Source organism: Tauraco erythrolophus, chromosome 4 (assembly GCF_009769465.1).
Source record: "Tauraco erythrolophus isolate bTauEry1 chromosome 4, bTauEry1.pri, whole genome shotgun sequence".
Classification (NCBI taxonomy): Eukaryota; Metazoa; Chordata; class Aves; order Musophagiformes; family Musophagidae; genus Tauraco; species Tauraco erythrolophus.
The window spans coordinates 77,997,024-78,011,548 of NC_141468.1; the positions used below are offsets into that span (position 1 = coordinate 77,997,024).

The 14,525-nt window shown below is 41.9% G+C and overlaps 2 protein-coding genes across 6 annotated transcripts in view; both read right to left on the bottom strand.

Annotated features, from left to right (window-relative positions):
* FGFR1OP2 (FGFR1 oncogene partner 2) overlaps positions 1–14,525 on the bottom strand; it is a 357,712-nt gene that overhangs the window by 26,114 nt on the left and 317,073 nt on the right. The window lies entirely within an intron of this gene.
* Positions 1–14,525, bottom strand: part of PPFIBP1 (PPFIB scaffold protein 1) — a 57,999-nt gene that overhangs the window by 22,364 nt on the left and 21,110 nt on the right. For 2 of the 5 annotated variants that reach the window (XM_086610545.1, XM_086610541.1), the window contains exons 6-13: positions 11,853–11,945; positions 11,250–11,342; positions 9,314–9,428; positions 7,759–7,791; positions 6,371–6,432; positions 5,577–5,661; positions 2,351–2,508; positions 1,299–1,429 (exon numbers count right to left, since the gene is read on the bottom strand). In XM_086610545.1, coding sequence (XP_086466671.1) covers positions 1,299–1,429; positions 2,351–2,508; positions 5,577–5,661; positions 6,371–6,432; positions 7,759–7,791; positions 9,314–9,428; positions 11,250–11,342; positions 11,853–11,945 — 770 coding nt within the window. The remainder of the gene's footprint in view (positions 1–1,298; positions 1,430–2,350; positions 2,509–5,576; positions 5,662–6,370; positions 6,433–7,758; positions 7,792–9,313; positions 9,429–11,249; positions 11,343–11,852; positions 11,946–14,525) is intronic. The other 3 variants (XM_086610543.1, XM_086610542.1, XM_086610544.1) reach the window with 3 other exon arrangements.

Below are 14,525 nucleotides of genomic sequence, written 5' to 3' on the forward strand. Positions count from 1 at the left end.
TATTCAGCTTAAATAAATGCAGAGGTTGCAGCACGTGCAGAGTCTGCAGCAGCTCCAAGTAGTGGAGGTCACCGGCTGCCTTTGAGTCACCCACAGTGCCAGGCACTTTGCTGCAGGTTAGTGCTTTGTTTTTTTCCAAGACAGGACACAGATGAAATGCCTGCTGGTGATGGCTAGAGTTGTATGAGGCACAGCACAGCAGAAAACAAGCAAAGCTGGTCTTCTGGATAGGATGCTTTCCTTGACTGGAACTGGGGGAAAAAAAAAAATCACACATCAACTTGTGCTTGCAATGATGTTTCACATCAAGATTGATGACGGTTTTAAGCCAACAAGGTTTCCTTGCCTCTGGATTCTTAGAATTTGATACTCATTCAGATAAAGCCAGGGATTTGGACCCGGAATAAAAAAACCCTAGCACAGCCTTTTGTCTAGCTGTGAATCTAGTGTGCTTTTCAGTACTCCCTGCAGTGCCAGTCCAGATCTGCAGGGGCCAGGTTTCCTCACCTGGGCATGGAGGGTGCAGGCTTAGAAAAGCTGGAGGAAGCTGACAGCCACTTCTCACCCAAGAGGCTGCCACTGCGTTGAAACATGGGAGCCCCTGGGTGCCACAGCTCAGCCACAGCCCCAGGGTGCAGCCACACATCCCCAGCCTGGCTTCCCTGGGACTCTGTGCCTACATATTTTGTCCGTCTTTCAAAAATCTCAGACAGGGCTCTCATTGAAGAAATATCTTCACATTTCATCATGTCAAAGGACGGCAGTATCTCTTTCTCCAGTCTTTTGAGATACCACTTGGGTTTCCTTCTGGGGCCCCATTAACAGCTCAAGGTTAGAGCTGGTCAGTCCTTTTGTTGCAGTTCTGGCAGTATCTTACACCAATCTTTAGCAACTGTGGAAAATGTCTGAACGCAAATCATCAGGAATGCATTTGTGCTAGCACAGCCAACACTATCTCAGCCAGACTCAGATGATGTAAACCTAGACAAAAATAATGATTCTGTATCCTTCATTACATTAGATCAGTTTTTCTCTCCTTCTGTTCCTTCCTTGTGAAGCAGCTGGTACAGAGTGCTGCTACAAGAAACAGCCACCAAACCAATGCTTGCTTACCGAAAAAGATTTAATCAACGCACTTTACGAACACAACCTTCGTTCGCTATAGCTAGTCCAGTGAATGCCAGCCTCGTTTAACTGACCTAATGACTTGACAATATAGTAATTGACAGACTATTACTCTCATTAAACGTCACAGAATAACGGATTTACAATTGAAAAATACATGGAAACAATAATACCTCATTTCACTCGCAGGATCTGGCCTAGGCTGGGTTTTCACTTTCTCTGCAACAGTTTCTGAGCTCTTGGATGTTGATGAGAAAGAAGGGATTGAAATCTGCAAAATACTGGTGTGGATCTGTAAGGAATTCTAAAAAGAATGAAGAATACCTGTTACACTGTTTTAAGCTGAAATTAAGCATTCATAAATGAAAAAAGAGTAACAGATAAACTATGAAAAGAAGGATCAGAAATATGATTTTTAAAAGTGATTTTTTTCTTTCTTTCTGTCGTAATACAATGATATATTACTTGAAAGATGGCACTGAAGATAAACCATGAATCAATGCACAGATAAGCTACAGCACAGAGAAAAATCTCCCAAGTCTCCCAAAGCTGCCTGCTAAATCTGTCTATACCACAGAACCCATGAAGGGTAGTTAACTTTTCAGTTTTACTCCTGTCCTCAGCCACTCAGAGAATAGCAAAAAGCTGCTAAATATCTAATTTAATTTTCTTCATAGTGTGTTCATGCTGTTTAGCCAAGTCAAGTCCCTGCTCTGACTTAGAGCTTTAAGAGAAGAGATCAGCAGTTTTATTACCGGAAAATGTGATTGTAAAATCAGAGCTTGGACCACAACCTACTTATCATCTAACTGAATGAAGATTGCATTCTTTTAAATATGACAGGATATATTACATGCCAACTACTTCAAGCTCCTGACAAGTTAAATGCAGCTCCTAAAGCAGCTATGTTTGATATGAAAAGTAATTTCTGTGTTTCATAGGAGAAGTAGTTTAGACCCATTTCTCATGACAAATACAGCTATTTGCTGTCTACAGATCCCATTTGATCATTAAAGAAAATAAATATAACTGAACTCAAATGAAACTTCTCAGCAGCTTTCACAAGAAAACCACATTCTCCAAAAGGATATAGGACATTACTAGAAACTGTGCAACCCAGAAAAAATCTTTTCAGAAATTTGAGTTTTGGCACCTGAAATATGGATCCAGCACAAGCAATGTTTTCGAGGAGTGATGGCATTAAACAGGGAAAAAAAAAAGATACCTCTTCGTGAGTATTAACGTTAAACTCATCGTGGATTGGAGATGCTGTTACTGTGGTTGGCGATGGGCTCTTCTCTGGGTCAGTCAGACTTGGTGTGTCCAATAAAACCGTGGAAACGGACCCTGAATTTAAGAATTCTTCACCGTCCGTTTCCTTGCCTGAAGGAAGAGAAGATGGAAAGTTGTTGGCTTTACTTCCAGACACATGATGACCCTTGCTCCCATGCAAGGCACAGACAGCATGCTCATTTATAGGCCAAGAAGGGAAGCTGCTAGGATTTTTTTTTTAGGAGAAACTACAACAGAAGGGGAGTCATCACCAAATGTCACTTCCCAATTCAACCACCACAACATAGCAGGGTCAGAGCAGAAGGAGGACATACATCTGACAGCAAAAAGCCCAGCAAATGCCCTCAGGCGTTTAGTGGGATCAGGTTCAAAAAGCTGAATAAACTGGAGCAGTTATTTCCTGTCCTGTGTTCTGGAATTTCATACTAAATACTTCTTTCCCCTTATTCACTAGGGAAAGATCAGGGAGTCAAGTCTGCCTGAAACTTAAGATATCTCCATGGTATCTTCAAGTTATCCACAGGGCTGTCCACTGCACAAGAGTCAAACACCGGCTTTTAAGTGACTGCATTATGTTTGCAGACTGCCACAAACTGAGCGTGTCTCATCTGGTTAACGCCACAGCCCGCACCACCATCTGGCATCCTCTGCTCCTAGCAAGTGATTCGCTGCTCCTGAACTGCCTCAGTACTACCAAAAGGTTTGGATTTCCACACTTGCCATCAATACCAGAGTACTGACAACAACAAGAAAAAGCTCAAGGCAACCAAATGCTTTCTAAAAAGCGAGCAGAAACCTAGCACTCGTTGCCAAAGACCTGATGCAAATACATGTCAAAGTCTGTTCACAGCAAAAACCTCTCTTGACCATGTTTCACTGCCTGAAGTCTCTGCCTGTGCTCCATGAACTGACCATAAAGCACAGTTCTCAGAGACTCAAGGTCTGTTTTAACATCCTCCTGTCTCTGACACAATAGCACTGCGCAAAAGAGCAACACCTGTTGAAAAAAACGCTACTCTTCCAACACTCAGCATGGTGCTTTGCCCTCATCACCATCTTACCTCTTCCCTCACTGATAATGTGTTTTCCCAGCCTTGGCAGATCGAAGACATGCAGCTGAGTCCTTACTGCCCCCGAGCACTGGTTTTGAGAAGAGAAAAGCCCTTACATACGGAGTTGCAAAGCCCAACTGAGTCTGATCTCAACTCCCTCACAACAAGGGGAGAGAGAACTACCTATTAACAGGGTGGTGGCAAAATGCTTCCCTGTGTGACCTGTGGTCAAGTCAAGCCACTTTTTAGCCCAACATGCTCCAGCACACACCAGCTCCCGTCTGGTTTACATCCATGACGCCAGACTAACAGAAGCTGTGTCCTGAACCCACCACTGCACCCACCCCATGGCTGCAGTGCTCTCGGGGAGCAGGACAGGCAGCTGGAGACCGTGGCCAAAGGCTATTATGCGACCCTGCAAATCAGCCAGAGCCCTCAGGAGCGGAGGTCAGGATCTCCTTGCTGCAGTCACCGCCGCCCCACAGGGACGGCTTCTCAAAAGCCAATCAGAAGCAAAGAGGGGCACCAGGAACCTCTCTTTTCCCTAGGTGTCACCCCTAGTCTCGGCAGCACGTCCAGATGGGGCTCTGCCCTCCACTTTTCCTGCATTGGCCTGAGACAGCAGACCCAAGAGGCCAAATGTGAACCCACCACCACAAAAATACATAATTTCCCTCCTCGCTCATTTCTGGCTATTGACAATCTTCACTCTGTGAAAGGATTCCAGGGGACTCCTATATCCCTCTCCTTGGAAGGTCATCCACCTCCAGCATTTGCATGGCCAACAAAAGCCACAAGCCCTAACCTGTCCTGAAGAAGCTCAGGCAATGAGCTCGGGTCAATTCAAGGCCGGTGGAAGGCTGGGTTGGCCTTCTCTGGCCTTCACAGGGCTCACTGACAAAGGAGACTTCCATAACGTGGTAATACAACACTGTGGTGCACAGACTCTTAAGTTGCATTTATATTATACGTGCATACGTTATCAGAATGCTAATGCCTAAAATTTGCTGGGGACAGGTCTTTCAGAGGACAGTGACCTACAAAATGCAACTTGAGCACTGAAAGAACAGGATGATGCAGAAAAACCCATCCTATGACTGTAATGCAAATAGGCCAGGATTATTGCTGTAAAGGCAGATGGTCATTTACCAACATCTAAGTTTTGACCTGAAAACCCAGAACCATTTCAGTGTCATGCTCTACGTGTGGGTTTTTTTGCTTTTCTTGTAAGGAAGGAAGGAGAGAGATAGGACATTCAGTGCAATTACACCAAACTGACGACCATCACCCTCAACATTTATCTCCTTTAGGGATCAGAAGCTCCCGGATCTGGAAACCTCCACCAGTCTTGGAACATATGGAACGGACCGTTACATGTTATGGTAGATATAGCTACCATTTCAGCCACACGATTAAGATCATTATCTGGTGGCAGAGAAAGCTTTTTTTTCAGCCATGTGTGAAAAAAGACTGGTAGGAAAAGCCAGCCTGGCCCCTCATCGCAGTAAGGAAGGAGAACTGTTCCACAGCTGCTGCACGTGGTGGTTTGTGAAGGCTTCATTACATGCCAAAGACATGGCATGTCATTGCAACGCAGTCCTGGCAGCACATGCACTTCGCTACAGGCATTTCTGCAGCTCTCGGGCATTGCTATTACAGCGCACATGGCTGCTGGGGTGGTGCTGGTTGGGCTTGTGGGAATGTGCATGCGCAGGCGTTGCTCTGCTCAGCTACCAACCTCTCCCCAGGAAGACATGCAAGAGAGGGGAACAGCAATTTTTAGCAGCCAGCCCTGAAAGGCGTTTTCAAGAGGCTATGGAAAGAGCCTGAGAGCTTATCATATTCAAACTAATATTACAAGGGGGAAATAAGCAATGTGACAATAATAGTTACTACTACCAGATGGTAGATAGGACAGCACCTAAATGTGCAGCTGCCTGGACAAAAAAGGCAATTCACCAGTTCATGCCAGTTGAAGAACTGGCTTTTACTCTACCTAAGAGATGCCTCCAAAGATGGTAAGTCTAAGAGTTGACATAACACTACCACAACACACCTAGAGTTTAAATAAGAGTAGAGTTAAATTTTTTTTTTATTATACAATACCTTTTTTACCTTGAGCCAATATCACCATGTCTTGAACTTTCTTGTACCTGTTCAGAGACTGCCGAAGCTCTTCTATCTTCCGATCCTAAAATAAGGAAAGTTGTGACTGTGCTTCTTTCTTCAGCAAATCAAAAATAAGAAATACAAATACTAGATATTCTTCAGTTTAATTGGTTGTGAGACTAAAAGAAATGGGAAGTGCGGATAGGACAGGACCTAGAACTCTGAGGGGCTTTGACATATCAAAACTAACTAGCAAAAACTATCATCTGGTTAATCACCAGAATCGTCTCAGTCTTGAAAGTGGATTTCAACTCCCTTGTTAAGTCAAAGGTAGAGTATCATAAATTTGCCATGTACAAAGAAAGCAGTAATCAAAGGATTTAGGGCTTTGGTGATCAGAAGAAAACAGTCTACAAAATGCACATGCATATGAATGTGCAAAACCATACAGGAAAACAATTCATACTTTACAGAAAGCCCTTTTGAAAGTGCAGCCTGTAATATCTCATGGGACTTGTATGGAGCTCACTACATTTTCAGAACACGGTGTAAATTGCAGCGGCACTGAACTGAACGACACAATAGTGTAAAGACTCTGTGTACATGAGAGAGAGCTCATAAATGCCCAGATGGTCCCTTAAAGGCACTGCAGTGCTTCTGACTATAGCAAATCATTGATTCTTATACATCTGATTTTTTAATTGAATTGTAACAAGTTCACATGTGAAGATTTTCTTAGAGACTTAACTCAAACTGATGAACGTTTACTGAAAAAATAATGACTTTGCTACCTTCTCTTCATTTGCTGCCATTAGAGATTCTACCGCCTTCTTCATTTTCTGTACCTCTATATCTAAAAACACAATACAGTTCTCTAAGTCAATTTAAATAAGACAGTGTAAGGAAATAAGAAAAACAAAAAACCTAGAAGCAACTTGGTAATATCTGAAAATAAATTTACAAATTAAAAGACAAAACACAAGCCACTTGAATTCTATTTTAGATCGAAATATATAGAAGAAAACTCTTTTTCTTCAAAACCTTTTTTCTGACGTTTTTATCAAGGAAATGATGAAATTCAGGAAATTTCCTTACCCACCCCCCTAGCCTTAGAAAAATGGAAAAGTCAAGAATGAAACTACTGCTTGACTTTCACTATCTCCATCTTTCAAATAATCAAATTATTGTAAATCAAAAAGTCCAAAATATAAAAATACTACATTTGGAGGGCAGTAAAACACATCCTCATTACAACAGTCAACACACACCCCAAATAGCATCTCAAAAACCCACTATACAAAGCAATAGGATTAATGGATATGATGAAAAAAGCATTGTGCAGTGATGCTTAGTCTTATTTCAGTATGGCTATAGAAATGAGGACAGCACAATGGAATGATGCAAGTTTTTGCTGTGATGAGCAGTCATGCCAGGATATATATTGTAGTTCAGACTTGGAAAAGGTCCCTAATACAGATTACAGTGTTTTGCACTTCATCTATAGTCCTTATTTACAAAGAAGTGTGAATACATGGAAACACGTGTGTCCTAACAAGGTTAGATTTTGGAGGTGTTCTGGACTAGAAATTCAAAAAGAATGGAAATAATCTCCATTTTTGCTAAAAACCTACCTTGTATACATGAAGTAAACTTTAAATTTCATTACAAACATAGGCAGGTGGCCAAATTCACAGGCAAGAAAGCATTTTACTGTGTTTTAATGTCCTAAAATTTACTGGAAAACAAACAGATCGGGAAGAACATTTTCCTCCTTAATGAAATGCAAGAAGAAAACAAGCTGCTTGGCTGGCTTTCTAGATGAAAGACATTTAGACACAGTGGGCTAAAACTGCAACTGATTCAGTTCCAATGATTTTCACTCCATTATGCAAACTGAAAATCTGTTTTGCTGGATTGCGACCGCATTTCATTGGGAGGCAACTGTTTTGTGAGTCTCCATGAGACCCAATCTTTCTTTCTCTATCCGCTTTTCTTCAGAAAACTCTTGTCTTTCAAGTGTGATATATCCCCCCTTATTCTCAAATTTTACTCTAGGTGTAACTAAGGGTTATAGATGATGCAACCTAACAACGTTTGTTAAAGCAAACACATGCAGAAAGCTATTTGGGAAAGCACTTCTGAAATGCAAATGCTTGTGGAAAGACACCAGAAACCTTACTTTTATCTTTGAGCTTCTTTTTACAATTTTCATCTGTGCAGGAAAATCCATTGGATTTGAAATTAGCATGAAGGTTATGACAGTGAATACCTTTTAACACAATATTGATACTTGAGGAGTCGGCTATTCCTCCTGTATTATCGCAGAAGCAAGCAGCTCCCGGTTTCAGCCTGCGCTCCCCCGGTGCTAACGTTACTAATGACACAAAATAGTCTCACTGCTCTCCTATAAAACTACTTGTCTCAAGCATATATTTTTCAACTGTACGTTTCACTCCAGAAAAGGCTTATGCCAATAGTTTACTTTTAGGCTAACACTTTACTGCCAAAAGCCAGCTAAGTGATAACGTATGCACATTTGTTCAGATTCAGCTAATGGGACAGATAACCTGTGTCATCTGCAAATAGCATTACTCCTATGTCTGCTCCAAGGCAGAAAAAACATGGTTCCATCCTGGCTGAAGATGCTCTGCTGAGCTACACCGAAAACTAAACTAAACCTGAGAACCAGAGGGTAATGAGAATTCAACATACACAGCAGCCTCCAGGAAGAAAAGCCTCACATAAGTAGTTGTAAATATAACAAAGTCAGACTTTGTTCACATTTAAATGTTCTTAAAAACAAACAAAAAAAAAGGAATCACATTTCAATGTGGTCACTTCCAGTGCTCTTACACAGTGGTTTTTAAAACAGATCATTTTATTAAATAAAATGTGACAATCTACACACAGGGTTTGCCTCCTTAAGTCAGGGGAGGATGCTAATTAACCTTTGTGGCTTTACTTTTCTAAAAAAAAGGTATTTTACAAGTACAATCTTCAAATCGGTAATAACTATCAGTAAGATATATTCAGAAGTGAAATTGCAGCACATCAAAAAGTCTGTGGAAAATTTCCATTAGGCTTTAAAGTAAAATTTCTGTTTTTAAATAAGCTCCCCAACCTAAGTTTCCTCCAAATAAATGCTGATTTTGTTTCTTCTTTGCAAGTAAATAGAAGAATTATTCAACGTAGAATTTCTGTGCTAATTGAACCTTAATTAGGATTTACAGTTCTCCAGTGCACAAACACAGAATCAGTCCTCAATTTCACCTACTTAGGGCTGGGTCCCCACTGAAGACCTGCAGGTTCACACCATACTTTGGCTTGCAGCATGGCTTTTCCCGTTCCTTAACAGTAAGGGATGTACAAGCAAAGCCTAGCACAGATACCCCCCTTCTCAATACAACCGTTTTAAGGAGCTTGTTAAAATTACTTTAAGGAATTCTTTGCCAATATGAACAGCATCTTTTGAGGCACCATGCAAGCCATGTAAAGAACTAACTACAGATTACTTAGGCTAGTTTAAAGTTGATTAAGAACCTGCTATTACAGTAGGTTCAGCAGTTGCATTGTGAATACCCAGTAAATATGCTAAAAAGAAGTAAATACGAAGACAGAAACTATATGAAATTTGAGGCTTATATCTGTTATTTCCTATACAATCACTCATGGAAACATGACCTCAGATGAGGTGACTGAGGTTGACATGGTGAGAGAGTCTCCTTTCTTCTTACCTCTGTCCAGTATTTCAATTCCTTCTCCTTTCAGCTTGCAAATCAATTTTTCTTGCAGTCTTTTAACCTCAGCTTCCTTCTGCTCCAGTTTGTCTTTCAAAGCTGCTAGCTCATCCTGTAACAGACAGAGAACCACTCAGTGACAGCTTCTACATGCACCTGAGACATCTCCTAAATCCCCTCCTATGAAGTGCAGTGGATAGGTCCTTAGCCGGTGGAAATGACCAAGAGCCCCCTGACATTTACACTGGCTGAGGGTATAAACACCAAATTCTGCCTCTGAACATCACAACAGACTGCTGAGTCCGTAAGGGGGCAAAACCAGGGGGCCTATGGTCCGAACGCGTCGGTCTCATGCATAATTTGAAAAGAGATTTTAGATCTAAATTTGAAAAAGAAAGAGTAAAGCAAAAAAAGCTTTTTTTACTTATTTACTTAAAAGTAATAGAAGTTTTCTTACTTATTTAATCTTGCAGAGACAGAAAAAGTGCAGATGATGAGGCGGAATACTAAAATTAATGAACACTTATTTTGGCATCTATAGGGCATTTTGCATGTTCAAAGCTGGACAGTTATGGAACTGTGCTTACACCAGGCTGAGGACAGTTTCAGAAATAACCACTGCTTCTATGAAAGAAAAGTCAATCACGACACCATTAAGCACATAAACACATACTGGAAAGCAGTTCAGATGAAAGTGTGGTACCTCTGCCACAGTTTGGGTTTGCTGATCAAGCACCGGGAAAGGAAGCTTAGAGTTGAGACTCATGGGAATAAGACAGATGGTGTTAGGGGGAGTTGGGGTGTATCAGATAAATGCTGTCAAATTTTAACTTAGCTCTAACCATCTGCACTAGCAAGTGACTGGCAAGGATCCATGCATTTAACTTTTTAAAATTTGAGTCAAATCCTACCCAGTTTAGTAACATGTTTCTTTGATGTCCGAGGATATCTTGTGCAACAGCATCATCAAGACAGGACCCTCAGTGCAAATGTACCCAACACTGAAAATTTAATTTGTTCAGTTTGCAAACAAAACAAAACAAGGCAAGACTCATAATTTTGGCATTTTCAATTTCTAACAGAAGTGTTAAATCCTTAAAGGAACAAACCAAACTAGAATACTGTGGCTTAGGTGTAAAGCCTAAGCTTAGCCAAAGCCTAAGCCTGACTCAAAAGATTTGTTGCAAATACGTAGCGATATCTGCGACCAAAACTATGGTCCAGACTACAGAATTTCCTGAAATTGTTTGCTCTAAAGCATCATTAAAAAATAGATCAATCTTAAGATTGTTGAGAAATCAAAGCTTCTTCCAGAACAATGGTTGGGCAATACAATCCCCCAGTGCTCCAACTTGGTACTGATTTTGATGTGATTTCTGACAGCGTAGGACACATGCATCTCCAAAACAAGACCACCTCTTGGTCACTTGAGAAGCTGCTGTCATACTCATGGGCAACTAAAGCTGCATGTGGTTGTTGATGTGCATTTCTTTCCCCAAATTAGAAAAACGATATGTAAATTTACATGTGGGAGAGGGGACAGTATAAAAGAACCGCTATTTTCTAGCTAGTTTTCACGAATAAATTTTCTCTAAAAAGGTGAGAAAACGTTCTGTTTGAATAATGGACGTAAGGTACAAAAGAGGCAATTTTCCCTTGGAAGGGGAGTGATTTTAACCCAAGTCTAATTCCATTATGTGTGACCTATGCAAAGTCCACACCACTAAAATCCTCTCCCATCCAATATAAAAGCTGTTTACAAGGAATATCTACATAAAGAGCTTTCCACACCTAATGGGAAAGGGCGCACTGCATATCAACACACAGCAATTAATGAAGAACAGAGCATGACAGCACGATGCAAGACAGACCGTAAAACGGTGGAACATGAAGGATTCAAAACAGGCCCAATGTTACCCAGAAACTACTACACCTTTAGCATCTGGCTTTTTTGCTCCATCCGCTGCTTTTCATACTGCATCTGACCCACTTTGATTTTCATACTAGAAAGTTTGGCCATTAAAGACTGGTAACAGAGACAGAGGAGTGAGAGAAAACTAAAGACAGAAAAGAGACAAGGCTAAATGGCAAAGAGAAGTTAGACACTTAGAGAAACAGGCTGCTAGAATTACTCAGGTGATGTGTTCTCTTCAGAAGTGGCTGATATTTTAGCACAGTTAGGCGAAAATAAATGTTCAACTTCGGTCTCACCTATGGCACGTGCCTTAGGTATTGCAACTGGTGTTTCTTGACACATACGTGAAACAAGAGTCTAAACTTGTTTAGACAGTCTAATAAATGTACTGTCAGCAGCCAGCTGCACAGCAAGTTATCCTTCATAAAAAACAACACCCAGATCTGAAAACAGTAGCATGAAATTTGGAAATAACCCCTATAGCTAAGAGAGTACCATGAAACCCCCCGGGCCCGAGTGTGCTCAGGATTTTGCAGGGTGCAGGCAAGAACTGGAGAAGAGAGCAAACTTCTAAAGCCTGACTTACACCCATCTCTGCTTCTTCCCCTCAGCCTCACTTACTTTGGTTGTTTTCAGTTTTTTCTCATACTGGATTCTTTCATTGTCCATTTCTCCCACTCTCAATCGCAATTCATTTATTTCCTGGATCAAATCCTGAGTGAGGGGAAAAACAAGACCAGAAACAACAAAGAAATTCAGTAAACAAAACTGAACAATAGGTATCCATTGGTAGGACCGTAAAAACACAGTGGCAATAAAAGGCACTCTGTACATGAAAACACACCACCCAAATTCATAGCTAAGTCAAGCAATTCAGAGTTTCCTAGAGCCCTTCCTCTATTCTGCTCTTGTGAGATCCCGCCTGGAGTACTGCATTCAGCTCTGGAGTCCCCAACACAAGAAGGACATGGAGCTGCTGGAGCAGGTGCAGAGGAGGCCACAAAGATGATCCAAGAGCTGGAGCACCTCTCCTATGAAGACAGGCTGAGAGAGGTAGAGTTTTTCAACTTGGAAAAGAGAAGGCTGCGGGAAGACCTTCTAGCAGTCTTCCAGCTCCTAAAAGGTGCCTACAGGAAAGATGGAGAGGGACTTTTTACAAGAGTGTGTAGTGACAGGACAAGGGGCAATGGCTTTAAACTGAAAGAGAGATTTAGATTGGATATAAGAAAGAAATTCTTCACTCAGAGGGTGGGGAGGCATAGGAACAGGTTGACCAGAGAAGTTGTGGATGCCCCATCCCTGAAGGTGTTCAAGGCCAGGTTGGATGAGGCTTTGAGCAACATGATCTAGAGGAAGGTGTCCCTGCCCATGGCAGGGGGGTTGGAACTCAATGATCTTTAAGGTCCCTTCCAACCCAAACCATTCTATGATTCTGTGATCCAGGGGCCGTATTTCTGAGTTTCTGCATTACTGCACTGAATGCAAGAGGTCAGAGGACAAAGGGAGACATAAATTGCAGTTGTGTTCTCTGTGCTGAGGGCCAAGAAAGGCTTCCTGCCCCTCTGGCTGCTCAACTGCTTGGACGTTCACCATCCATTACAAGTGGGTAATGAAAAACCGTGGCAGCCATCCTTCAATACGCAGCAGCCACATCCTCTCCTCCCCTGTCGTTCCTACCCCAGGCTTGCCAGCCATCACCCGCCTTTTCAAAATATGAAGTGATTACTGTGTAAATCCACGTTTCCATCACTCAAATGAGCCCCTCTGAGGGCTGAATGAAGTGCCACCACTGGTTTCTACATGCACGAAGGCATATGTGTTTAAGCATCAATGGCACCACTACATCTGAGCTTTGCAAATTCAGCCTGGTTTGGAAGAAACTCGGACCCACCACCAACTCACATCTGAGCTCTTCAGGAGAACAGCTTGACGTCCTGGCCATCCTGAAGACACCTACCAGGTCTGGAGGTCAGTCAAGTGCCACCAGCTCTACAGCTCCTTTCCAACAGCGGTCAAACGAACCCTGAGTTTGACTGCCCAACTAAGATGCAAGGCACTCTTTCTCCAAACCTCCCTGTCCTCTAGATGGGGAAATGGGACCTTAAGTGGCCAGTTGCAGACCTGCAGGAAGCCTGGGGGACAGGCAGGACAGAGAATCCCTCCACATAAGAGATAACGAACCCCAGCTTATTGGGAAAATGATCTTCCTGCTCAGCAGGTAAACACATTACCAGAAAGCTGTGGCTTTCACACAGTTCAAAAGTTGTCCAGCAAGCTTCTGCCTCATGTATATCTCATTGACCTTTAGTTTATGTATGGACACAAGATCAGTGCTACATTTGTGTGAAAGAAGAAAAAAAAGCAAGAAAAAAAAAGAGAAAAAAGCAGTTTCTCAGCAACTACTGTAACGCTGTATCACCAGGAAACTCTTCAAAAGAGGAGACAAGCTCTTTGTGCACCCTGGAAAACATAAGAGAACTTGAACTGCAGTATAGTGGCTTTTAAACTACCAAGAAGACAGTATGGTACTTAGGTTGGCTTGTCTTCCTACATGGTAAGGCCAATCCTACCCATGTCAAACAACGCCATACATCGAGCTAACAAATGCAAGCATAATTTTTCAGACCTAAGTGTATAATTAGTAGAGATTTGTAATTTATAAATTAACAAGCCAGCAGTTGACATTTAGAGGGTATCCATGGGTCCCTGGCAACACCTGGCTTCCAGCCCCACAGCACATTTTCTGAGCTTACAAGATTCTGGTTATTATTTTGTGCTTAATGAATCTGATGGCAACAGAGCAACACTGGGATTTCTTTAGCAAGATCCAAGCTCAATTACCAGAACTACAAAGAAAATAAAAATACAGAACATTTTGATGCTATTAGTAATTACTACTGCTAATGTATGACTTTCTGATTTGGATACACCTGCAATTCCTCACCGATTCTTCAACGTGTGACCTTCACAAAGCGCATCACTCTTCCAAGTATAAATGTACATGGACGTCAGTCTGCACGGCTACATTGAGCTGTTTTGTGCCAACACCAAGTGTTCGAGATCTCTAATGAATCTATGTTCCCAGCTCTGATGGTCAGCTTTGACACTACGACAACTGGTTTGAGGCTTTTCTCTCCTACAGCCATAGTTTTGCTTGGCATGATCCAATGTCAAAATACGCTGTGTAGCAATAACTGCTGAGGTTGTTGCCTACGTATTTGTCACTTGAACTATGTAACTTTTAAAATACTGCAGGAGGAGAGGGAAATCAGTTATCCGTATTCAAAAGGTCCC